The sequence below is a fragment of the Arachis stenosperma genome, chromosome 9 (genome assembly GCF_014773155.1).
Source record: "Arachis stenosperma cultivar V10309 chromosome 9, arast.V10309.gnm1.PFL2, whole genome shotgun sequence".
NCBI lineage: Eukaryota > Viridiplantae > Streptophyta > Magnoliopsida > Fabales > Fabaceae > Arachis > Arachis stenosperma.
In genome coordinates, this window is record NC_080385.1 from 153,475,499 (window position 1) to 153,488,111 (window position 12,613).

General features: G+C 41.2%; 1 protein-coding gene across 1 annotated transcript; it reads right to left on the reverse strand.

The window, feature by feature from the left end:
- Nucleotides 1-5,569: 5,569 nt before the first annotated feature.
- On the reverse strand, nt 5,570-11,625 carry LOC130948797 (uncharacterized). Its single transcript, XM_057877666.1, has 11 exons — nt 10,989-11,625; nt 10,378-10,642; nt 9,529-9,688; nt 8,704-9,397; nt 8,172-8,601; nt 7,880-8,061; nt 7,421-7,580; nt 7,078-7,305; nt 6,641-6,991; nt 6,308-6,409; nt 5,570-6,178 (listed from the first exon to the last, which is right to left on the reverse strand). The coding sequence occupies exons 1-11, from the start codon at nt 11,498-11,500 to the stop codon at nt 5,930-5,932; spliced, it is 3,333 nt and encodes a 1,110-aa protein (XP_057733649.1). The 5' UTR covers nt 11,501-11,625; the 3' UTR covers nt 5,570-5,929.
- Nucleotides 11,626-12,613: the final 988 nt, after the last annotated feature.

The window sequence follows — 12,613 nt, forward strand, 5'->3', positions numbered from 1 at the left end:
TCCGACTAACGTACGGGGTGGATGCAGTAATACCCGTCGAGATCGGTGAACCGAGCCCGCGGTTACTCTTGAAGGGAGTAGAGGAAGCCGTAGAAAAAGACATGATAGATGAAGCCAGGGAAATGGCCCATTTGACAGAGACAGCGCTAAAACAAAGAGTGGCCCTGCGCTACAACACCAAAGTGCTTAAGAGGGAATTCGAGCCAGATGACCTCGTCCTGAGGAGAAACGATATCGGCCTACCAACCCCCGGAGAAGGCAAGCTAGCGGCGAACTGGGAAGGCCCCTACAGAGTCAAAAAAGTAATGGGAAAATGAGCCTTCAAGTTAGAAAGGCTTGACGGCAAAGAAGTCCCGAGAACATGGAATGCGGACAACCTGAGAAGATTCTACTCCTAGAGGATGACTCGACATACCGACCAATCAAGCTAAGTAGTTAATCTGCAAATTTAAATTTTGAACTTTTTCATAGTAATCCATGAGTCCTTTATGCGATTACCGAATAAGATATACTTGTGCAAATCTTCTTTCGTATATTGTTCCTTTTCCCTTTTTCCTAGGCAAATCACCCCACCACAACCCGACGACAACGCGCGGCCCCGGGATTGATCACCCCGGGAGCCCGTCAACCATCGCAGTTGAAAACGGCCACGCCATAGGCCACGACCTACTAATATAACCGACGACCATAAACCAACAACGGTTAATAAAGACAATAATACGACCAGACGAATAAGAAAAAGTTTATCACGACAACTCGAGGAAACGACTTAAAAGGTCATTGTTCACAAGCCCAAAATAAAACGGCTAAAATCAAATTATCCACAAGCCAAAACGGCTAAAACTAAAATTGTTCACAAGCCAAAACAAAGCGGCTAAACAAAAACTTTAAACAGAAGATTCATTTCTTGGGAGCATCGACAACTTTGCCATCCTGAATGACTTTAAGAACACCAATCGCCGACGTATCAAACTCGGGGGCAATGACTTTGACCTGGGCCTTGAGAGCCTCCTCGGTCGCCAGGATCGCACCTTTCCCCTGCTTCAAGACATCTTTATACTTAGCTTTCCACGTTGCCAATTCGGCCTCCACGGCCTGCTTTTCCTTCTCCATCTCGGCCACCCGTTTCTGTGCCTCGCCGACCTGACTCTCCAAGGTCATCTCACGCTCGACAAGACGAGAAACCGTGGCGCCCGACTCTTTCAACTTCTCCTCAGCAGTGGCGGCTTTCTTCTCGGCGGCAGTAGCCTTCTTCTCGGCGGCGTCAAGTTTCTCCTTTGACTGGGTCAACTGCTCCCGGAGAGTCTCAACTTCACTTTTTAGTTCGTTATTCGCTTTCCCAGCGGATTCCAACCTTCTGCGGAGGGACTCCATCCCGGATAGCTCAAACTCTGCCTTCCGGGCTATCACGGCGCCACGCAAGAGGGTACGGTACATCCACCTCGCTTGCCCGGCAAGGGAAGACTCCTGGAAGTGCTCCTCGGTACCGGGGATCAGCTGGGAATCAATAAAGTTCCCGGCATCAAAGTTCCTCTCCATGACGGTAAGAGCTCCCTCGGGACTAGAGGACATCTTCCTCTTCCTCTTAAGGCTGGGGACCTCTTCCACCTCCTCATCAGCATCCGGGTTAGACACCGAACCCCCGGTGCCTACCACTTCACGAAAGGGGGAAGCATGAACTGCTGCGCCGCCCTCGACCTGGGGAGCTTGGGTCGAGGCCCCGGTTCCGTCAACCGCCGCTCCTTGCTCGGAAGGAGCCTTGTCCTCCGGAGGAACTGCAGGATTCGCGGAAGCAGATTTTTCTTTGTCTCCTTCGTCATCGCTGCCGTAGAGGAAAGTTTGAAACAAGTCGGGAAGGCCCGTCACCGACGCAGACATCTCCACTGCAGGAAAGCAAAGAAGATCGGTTAGTCGCCGCCACAAAACATCAAGTAAAAACAAAAAGGTAAAGGGCAAAGTACAAGTTTCTCACAAATATAATTACGACCGGACTCCCGGTCACCCATAAGGAGGTGGGGATTCACTTGATTCCTCCCAAAAGCTGCCATCAACACCTCGGCGATCTGCTTATCCACCACCGACATGCCATTATAAGTTACTTTAATAAATGTATTGGACCCTGCCCCGAAACTCCAATAGGTCGGGATGAGCCGTACTCCCTCCGGCGACAGCCAGAAGGGATGACGACCTTTGACAGGGCGGACCTTGAAGTATTTGTCCTTAAACCCATGATAAGAATCTTCAAACAGACCAAAAATCCTCCGACCCTGGGCAGACCGGAAGGACATGAACCCCTTTTTGTGCTTCCCCTCCTTCGAAGGGTTCGTAAGGGTAAAAAAGAAGAGAAAAACATCTACGGACACCTGCAGTTCGAGGTATTCACAAACCATCTCGAAACAGCGAATCGAGGCCCAACTGTTCGGATGCAACTGCGACGGCGAAACGGAAATTCGACCTAAAAGCGCCATTTGAAAAGCTGAGAACGGAATACGAACTCCGACTTGGGTAAACATGGCCTTGTAAAACCAAATCCAGTCGGCGACTTGGCGAGGTTGGAAGTTGATTTCGTACAGGCGCTCGTGAGGGGCCGGGACGAAGACATCATAATTGGCTTCCTCGTCAGTTCCCCCACACAAGTACTCGGCTTGTCGGAACTCGGTGAGCTCCTCCTCGCCCATTTGGTTGGGCGAATCCTTCACGTCTGAAACAACCCAGGCATAAGGATCATACGCCGCGGGATTAACGGAAGCCCGGGAGACCGTGCGAGCCATACCTACACGGGGGGATCATCCAGTTAGTCTAAGAGATCGGTAGATCGGTTGCTCAGTTCAAGCACACCACTACTCCCCAACTAAGGACAAAACACTAGAGGTGAACAGGGAAAAGCCTACCCTGGAATGGCTCCCCCCCTAACACGTATAACCGCCATTGGAAGGCCACACAACAAGCAACAAAACCAAATGACAAGCATACAAAAATAATGCATAAAAAGGCGAATGATTCGAAAGTTACCTAAATTGATGAAAAGAAGATGGAGTTGCAAGTTTGGAAAAATGCAAGAAGGATGAGCAAAGGCACCGCAGCAACGCTCTGAAATCTCGCAATAGGGAAGAGGAAGGAGAGGAATGTGAAGTGTGGAAAAGCACAGAAGCACAAAACCGAACGTTTAAAAACTGCTCCCCCAAAGCGCGAAACACCTGGGGGCAGAATAGTCTTTTCAAACAGGGTTTTTCCACCCCATTATGAGCATTCAATGCTCGGCACGAGGAACGAAGCGACGAAACGGTTGCTTATGCAACCAAGGGACACGCGCGTTGGGGGCATATCCTTCCCACGAGCGGCCGACCAGACGAGATGCGAGACGGCACGCCATTGGTAGCTCCCACGACTACCATTGGCGCGTGGGGGCACTGTTATGGCCTGGCCCAAATTCCGCACGGTTCGACCCGACCCAAGCTCTACCCGACCCGGCTGTGCGCCCTCCAACCGACCCGGACACGCGTCTTGTACGACTCATACGCGGCTGCAGGACAACGTCCTTGAGAATATGGGCCTGCCCCCATGAGGGACCCACTACTGACATGTATATAAAGGGAAGATTGGCTCTTCCCACGAGGTACGTCATATCCTTTCGCCTCACTATTCTGCCCGCCTGCACATCGCTGACTTAAGCGTCGGAGTGTCTTTGCAGGTGGCACCCCCCCTCATCCTCTCTCTAGGACCAGTGCTCGTCTGCTCGACCAGCCCGCAACCAGTGTGACCCAAGATAAGGCGTCCTCACCCCCTCACTTGTACACTCGACCTGTCCGGAACCCGACAACCGAACACATGGTGTTCAAAAGAATTGTAGAACAAGAACCTCATATAGATTTAAGAATCAAACACGTTTCCAAATTGAAGTAAACAATAGTAATAATATGAAGCTATGAAATAATTTTGACAGAAACAGCATTCTAGCTGCTTACAATTTTGAAGAAAGCAATATATCCAAATGTTCGTACGCAGCTTCCACTGGCTCAGTAACTGTAGCAACAACGTCGGTGTTAGTTTTTTTTATCAACTTTAATAAAACTTTTTTTGGTGACTGAACTTTAATAAATGTATTTTATATTAAAAAAGCAAACATCATTTATTAATAAATCATGCTTAATAAATTGATTAATCATACTAAATAAATAATATTAATATTATCAACTTTAATATGTGATAATATTAATATATGATTAACCAAGGTACAAAACTACCAATTAAATCATGCGTTTATTATTTCTTCATTTTTTTTTATTTCAGTAAATATTCTCTTTTTAATTTTCTCAGAAGTAATATGATATTAGCTTGATTTGATTTTCGCAACATTGAAAGGCCGTCTATCTTTCGTTTTCTTGGTATAGTTGGTTAGGTTTTTGTGCCAAAATTGTAATTGTTGCCACTAATGGAAAAATTACTGTTACCATTTACCACTGAAATAACATGGTCCACCATGTATAGATTGAAACAAAAACAGGCTGGCTAAAAGCCAGGGGCCAGAGTTTGTGGTCCGGTTCTGAAGAAAAGCATGCTCCATTTGGCTACTTGGGGTGGAGTGAGTCATACCAATGTAACAAAATTAGAGACAAGAAAAGTAAAAGGAGTATTCAATACCCCCCATCCAAAGGCCAAAGCATGCTTTGCTAGTTTGCTTCATCTGAAACCAAAAGAAAGTTATTTCCATTCTTTTGCTTCATTGGATTTTCCTGTCACATATGCAGTCTAGTTAAGACTCATGTCATGAAAATTTACCACGTTTGGTTCTCATTTGTAAGCTGTGACATGATGAATTGAAAAGCATCCCAAAATTTGTCATAAGTAAAACTACTGGGGATGAGTGATGAATGCTCATTGGTTCATTGCTTAATGAGCAGTGAGGTAGGGCCTTCCCAGAAATTATTTCTGCTTGTGTTTGTTTGTGTTGGGTCCACAGTGTACTTCCATAAATAGAAAACGGGTTTGTTTCGTAAGAACCCTACATGCATATAGGATACTGGAGGCGTGGAGGACCAGAGGAAGGATATGGCAGATATTAGAGAGAGATAGTACAAGTGTAGAGTGGTCCAAAGTTAGCTGCTAATGCATGCCAAGACTTATTACTCCATAAAAGAGCACCTAGGACAAATAAGCAACTATAGCCTAATTAAATAATTTTAACTAGTTGATAGTATTAGCTGTTCAAAGGTGGCTACTGACACCTCTCTTGCACACCCCCTAACCCAAGATTAATTTGTTAGAGATCAAGAAAACTTTTTCCCCCTTTGGGTAAAAGACTTAATCATTTAAGAGTTATAATGATTTCAACTGCAGCTCAGGGAAAAGATGAAATATAAAGATATGGGTAGAAGGTAATTATTCATTGCCGGGAGTTGCCAACAACCTAGCCACACGAACGGTTGAGAGTTTATGACACCATTATTAATCAACATAAAAGAACTAGCAAATAGCAATATAATTTCTTTCATGTACACGCATCTACTGATCTACCAAGATTTATCCGAGAAATAAAGGTTTGTTTGCCAACTAATTATTTTAAAACAGCCAATATATATATAAGAAAACAATCATTCATCTCTCTTATAATCTGGCAAAAAATATGCTCAATTACATCTGGATACAATTCGAAACTACAACAGATTACAATTCGACGGGGCCTGATAAATTAAATGGGGAATGCCTGAGTACATCTCAGACATTAAAAACCTAGTAGACCTAGATAAAAATACATTACACTACATATATTAGAGCCGCATAAGTCACTGACCTGGTAAAGAATGGTTATTCTTGAATAAGTCCTACCTAAAACTTTATGAAGAAAAAGAATGAATATAGTTTATTCTAATAATATAACATTGACGGGCTAGAATATATTTCCCAGGACAGGGCTGCCCCAATAGCCTACCTAAATCTTCCTATCATCTTGTGCTTGTAAACGGCCTGTGCGTGCAAGTAGCATTTCATGGATTTCTTTAGCTGTAGGACGCTCTGCAGGATTTTCTTCCATGCATCTATGAAACAACCCAACAAGGAATTTCAGCAAGTCTGCCTCTGCATCTGATTTTTCCAGGTCTTCACCAGATTGAATTACTGAGGGTTCACTCATTGAACTCAATGCCTCCAGTTCATCTATTAATCGTGGCCGCTTACCCATCTGTATAGATCATGGTAATAAAAGAAAAAAGATAATTGTAAATTGGGGTTGAGCATGAATAAAATAATAGCTCAACCAGAGGCAGCAGGGTATAATATAACTATTTGCATGAACGAAGGATAATCATACCTGCAGACTGTCATGGATGTCTGAATCAGGTACTCCATAATATGGAATTTGCAGAGTCAGTATCTCCAAAAGTAAACATCCAAATGACCAAATATCAGCTTCCTGTAACAGATAAAAAGAGGTAAATTACAACCCTAAACGATAATATGTCTAGAAAAACAGCAGACTGACTTGTTTCCAATACATACTTATTGACAAAAAGGCCATGAAAGATGAATTAAATTACTGAAATTACTAGGTATGATATCATAAATTCAACGCCAATAAACAATATGACAAAACATGATAGATACACCAGAAGATCAGGCAGGATAAATAACAAGTACATCTTACCAATCCATAAGCGCGTTTTTCATACATAGTCCGCATAACTTCTGGAGCCATCCACCGTGGTGTTCCAACACATACAGAAGGAGGTGGAGTTCCCATATGTGCAATACAGCAAGCATGCATACGTGATCTTAGTGGCACTGCACTGTCAAAATCACACAACTTCACAGTGGGAGTTCCATCATCAGTCTTTCTATCCAAATCAAACAGGATGTTTTCACTTTTAATGTCCCGATGAATTATGTGCTTTGAGTGCAGCTCTGACAAGGCACAGGAGACATCTCTGGCGATATACAACGCCAACTCCATAGGGACATGCTTTTCACCAGCTTCTGATAGCTTTTCCAAATAGTTCTGTGAGAACATGAAGTGAAAATTTAATAAAATAACCAAAAAAAGCATGATAATAATAGCCGATATATAATAGAAAATGTTTTTACTTTCAAGGAGCCGCCATCAACATACTCCATAAAAATTGCAGATCTTAATATGCGATTGTGAGGCTTGCCATCAGCTGTGGAAGTCCATTGGCACGATATTTCGTGTCCATACATTTCCACTATGCAGGGATGTTTTAACGAACCTAGAATTCTAACTTCTCCCAAACAATTATAATCAAAATTTCTAACATCGGCTGCTGAACTTCCCTGCACGTCCAAAGTACGTACCTGCACCATCCCAGGATATATGTAAAAAGCATTGCATTATATTATATCCAAATAACAAGACATTATGAAAGGAGGAAGTGGAGCACCCCATGACCATTAATGGATAATCACATACCTTTGCTGCAGCCTCAACTGACCCAATTTTGCACTGAATTAAAGTAGTGGAAGTTTTTTTCTTAAGTTCATCACAAGTAGAGAGAGATGGAAACAAACAATCAGGACCATGACTTCCACGAGAAGAAAGGGGGATCGTGGCTCGACTAAGAGGTACGTACCTACATACCAAGTTAACTCATCAAATTCTGAAGAACCAGACTGTATTTCCACTAAAGTCACAAAATTAAACAAGTTTTATAGGCAGAGGTTAAGTATGTAGCGTTTCATACAAGGTTAAGTTTCATAAAGATATCACACAAACATTTTTCCATAAAACCACAGCCAGATTTCCAACATCACTTTTGATTAAGACAATTTCGAATCATCAGCAAAATTGAGAGGATATTTGATATTAGCAACACAAACTTCTTTTTAAGGAGGACACCAATTCAGGCCTCGGAGGAGGCACATTAAATACCTGCAGAAGTATTCAGGATCCTTCTCTTCTCTTATGTCATGGGGTCGACAAGCATCAACCAGCATTCGGACCCATGTATCACCCCTCTTAATCAGAATGATATTCCATGCATGTGGGGAAAAGTCCAAGTAACCCCTGACAAGCTCACAAGGCACTGCTGGCACCATATGATCGCATAAATACTGTATATGAAAAAAACTTGCATCAGATAATCACAATTAGGGGCAAAAGTAAAGAAGCTACAGCACAACATATGCACAAGAAATTTAAGCATGGATACAACTATAATCACCTTCAAAAGCAGTGCTCTATGTCTACATACACCATACTGCACAGAACCAATAGGGACTATGATTGAACTTCGCCTTTTTTTAATAGAATCGATACATTGTTCAGAGATTCTAGAAAGAGTGATATCTTCTATGGTGTTTACAGCAGGTTTTTTAAAAGAAGTCATACTGGTGCTGCTTCCAGCTGAGCACGTACAAACAAAAGGCTTATTATAGTTTGAACCTGACACAGATTTCCGTGTTCTTTCTACCATAGCACTTCTATCGCTGCCACCAAAATGGTCCGATACAAAGAGTGCAAGCAGTGAAGCTGTCTGCAAGCTATCAACTATGGCATGAATCCCACGTGTATTTAAACCATTTAATTTTTTCAAATTTGTGACCAGTGCCTGAGCAGAGAGCAATACAGCATCCAACTCTTCGTCCCTTTTCCTGAAAGAACAAAAAACATTTAAACCATCACTAAAGCAAATTGATCATAAGGATGATGATGATGAAGGTGGTGGTGGTGGTGGTGGTGAGGAAGATAATAACCTGTCTAGTAGGATGACCTCACGAGAATCAAGGCACTGATTCTGCTCATAACTCTCAAGAGGCATAAATGGCCGATCACGTCCTGCATCATAAAACCCATCCGACAGATGGTCTTCAATGCCACAAATTGAGAACTTACTGTACTTGCAAGCCAATATTGAGGCATCAACAATTGGTTTTCTAAACTTGCATGGTTTAGGATTGTCAAGATGCCGATCTGAATACCTCTTTGTAGAAAAACACTTCAAAATCTCCAAAGATTGTTCATCCTGTTCACCAGGTCCATTTAAGGATGCATCTCTTTCATCTTTACATTCAGCAGTATGGCAATTGTCACTAGAAAATTGCTTTTCTAATATTACTTCATCCTTATTATTACCATTTAAATTATCATTTACTTCTTTTTCAGAGAATATTCTTTTCCCATTATCATCCAGATTCACATGGTCTGATACAGTTTCTTTGCAACTTGCAGCAGCAATGTTTCCAGACTCAGAAATTATTTGAATATTATTGCCCAATAATTGATCTTGATCTACAACTTTCCACTTCCTGCTGTTATTCAGGCGCTCTTGACGAGCTTTTTGCTGTAAATAAAACCGCCGCTTCCACCTTTTACCTGACTTTCGGGCTGAGAAACATCTACTGCTAGATGAGGTACTAGTTAATGTGCTTGATGAGGTATTATGAGCACCTGCAAAAGATTTAACAGAAGAGCATAATTCAGCTCAACATGCAGGAATAATTCAAACATTCATAAACCAGAAGGGGAGAGCATGCACAAATTAAGAAAAAAGCAAAATAGGAAGGAAATTCAGGCCTCACCATTAGAAATTGTTCGATCATTTTCCTGCTGACTGCTTTCATAGACATCCATTTCAACAGAAGAACTGCTACAATCATCGTTACACCCACCTCCATCATTTCCTTCCAGTTTACAGCATATCCAAGAAGGAATGTGAAAAACGCTGAGCAGCTTGTTGTACTTGAAATATAAAAAATAAAAACAAATTTGTTCAATTTATATAATTAACAAAAGGCATAGGAAATAAAATTTTTAAAACACAAATAACTAAGTTTACAGTTACAACCTACAAACACATAGAATGAAAATATGGACAAACGTGAGCTCGCTGGTGTACCCAGAATCATTACAATGTGCTTTACAGGCAAACTACAGCTACTAAATCAATACCTTGGATGCACAGAGGCACCTTCAATGTGGTGTTCCTCCATGTCAAACACTGTCAGATTCCACCAAATTAAATGCATATTAACAAAAATTCAAGCATAGAAACAGAGAAAATGTTGCATATCATACAGTTGGAAAAACAATCAGCCAAATATGGAATCTACTATTGGCAGATTTCTTTGGATAAACCACAAAGCTGATGTAACAAATCCAAACAAGGTCAAATATATGGACCTTAATATAAAACTGAAAACAGTTATCACAAATACACAGAATTTTCAGGTCCACACAGAATTCCATTATAAGGAGAGGAACAATTAACAACAGACACAAAGATAAAAATAGATTCAGCATATCAAACGACTAACCAAATAAAAAACAGCAAAAGCACCATCTGATCTTCAATAACACATAAAATTGAAATTGAAAAGAACAGCATTGTTACAAAACTACCCTGATTTAACAAATCATGGCTTAGGTACCTGAAGATTTAAGAGCTGAAGCCTACACATGGAACCAAGTTCAATAGAGCCTAACGAAGTCAACCTATTATTTGAAAGGTCCAAACTCTCCAACCTTGTAAGAGAGGTCATTGTGGACGGTAGCTCCACTAGCTTATTATTCGCAACTTTCATGGTTATTAAGCTATTCAAGCAACTGATCTCTGACGGCAATGTCTTCAATTTATTGAATGAAAGGTCAAGATACTCCAGATTCTTTAAGCATCCAATTTCCGGAGGTAGATATCTAGTTTGTTTTTTAAAGAAAAAAGAAAAGGGCATATCAAAACAGAGAAGGAGAAATTAACAAAAGGAAATTATTTGCACCAAACTTAACACTTAAGAACAATGAACCTTTACACTATCAATACCCAAAGTTAACTATCACTCCATTCTAAAACCACGACCAAGTAAAAGAAAGCAAAGTATTCATTGATTCACTTGATTAAAATACTCTGCCTCAAGCTGAATCGACCCACCACAATAGTAAAACTCCCTGAGCTGGTTTTCTCTATTCAAACTTAGAATTTGCATAACTAAACGTGGCTTAAAGCAAGCACATTTTTCCATCAGCAGAAAAACAAAAAACTAACCTGATAGAAAAATGACAAATAGAAAGCTTAGTCAATCGCTTAAGGGCAGCAATCTCGGCCAACAATGGAAAAGCCGAAGGCCTTGGTGGCCCTCTGGAGAGCTCGAGCTCCTTCAACCCATTCAGCTTGTGAAGCGGCAACCCACCGATCCCAGGCGAAGAAATCTTCATTTGCAAGCACTCCAGTGCCGTCATGCCCCTGAACTCCGGAGCGAACAAGTTCACCTCGTTCCCAAAGAACTTCAGCGTCTTCAACCGTGCCAGACCACCCACCCACTTCGGAACCAAGCTGTAAACGTTCCTGTAGAGGTACAAGCTCTCCGCAGCGGAGTCCTCCGCGGTCTCCTCCTCCGCCGCCGAAAACTCCAGGCTCTTCCCGGAAACGTCGAGGGCCACGCCTTCGTCGGTTGTAGAGTCCGATGAATCGGTCGCGGGGGAACTGGATTCTTCTTGGGGTTTCTCGGGATGGCTGCGGGTTTCGGAGGCGGGTTCATCGGAGTTGAGGAGCTGCATTGTGTGGAAGGAGAGAAATTTTTGGGGAAGAATTTGGGAAATTGTGGATAGGGATTTGAGGAGGAAACCCTAGAATCTAGAGGATGCACTTGCTTGCAGAGCAGATTGTTTGTTGATGGCAGCGGGTACATTGAATATTTGGGGGCGCTACTACTAGTCGCGAAGGGAGACGTTGGTTCACAAACGCTGTGCAAAAATACGATGTTACCCCTAGGTTTTGACGTTAATTACTGGGGTGTGTTTTCGGTGGTGGTCACTGGTCAGAGTCAAAAGTGGCTGCGGAGCTACAAAGAGAAAAGAAACGGAGTATTGCTGCCGTGCCAACTGCCCAGACGGTTAGTGAAACGGAACTACGGGCTTCACGTGCTCTCTTAGGTTGGACCATCAAAATGGGCCAAGTCTTGGGCATCGGGCCAATCCATTTATCTGTTTAAATAAATAAATTTTACCTTTAAAATTAAATTCCTTTAAATTCTGAAATAAACAGATTAAATTTGATTAACTTAAAAAATAATAGATTAAACCAATTAAGTCCATTACACTTTTTGTATTAAAAAAATATATTTTTAGTAATATTTTTTTTATTCGACCTAAAAATTCGACTCATTGACTAATGAAACATTGTTTATTTAAAATTTTTATTTAAAAATTATATTTTTTGCCAAAATATTTTTTAAATTATAAAACGGATCATGCTAAAAAATTATGATCCATAAACAAATCGATTTTAGACGAGTCAAGTCTAAACAGGTCGAACGGTCCCATTTAACAATCCTACTCTTAAGTAGTATTTGTTTTAGAGATAAAAATTGAGATTCTTAACTGAATAACATGTTTAATGACTGAAGATTGGAACTAAAATTTTTTGTCTTGGACACAAAATTTCAGTTCTTTTATCATCTTCAAAAAATAAAAACACAAGGCATTTTAATAATCAAAAATATTTTAGTAAGCATTTTTATTTTATTTTCATATTTATCTTAAAATAAACAAGATACTAAGATATAATTTAATCTTTTATATTTTATACTAAACATAATATAAAGATTTAATTTAATTTCAGTTTTTTAATTTTTATCTATTAATCTCAGTCTCTGTTTCAAACATAACCTT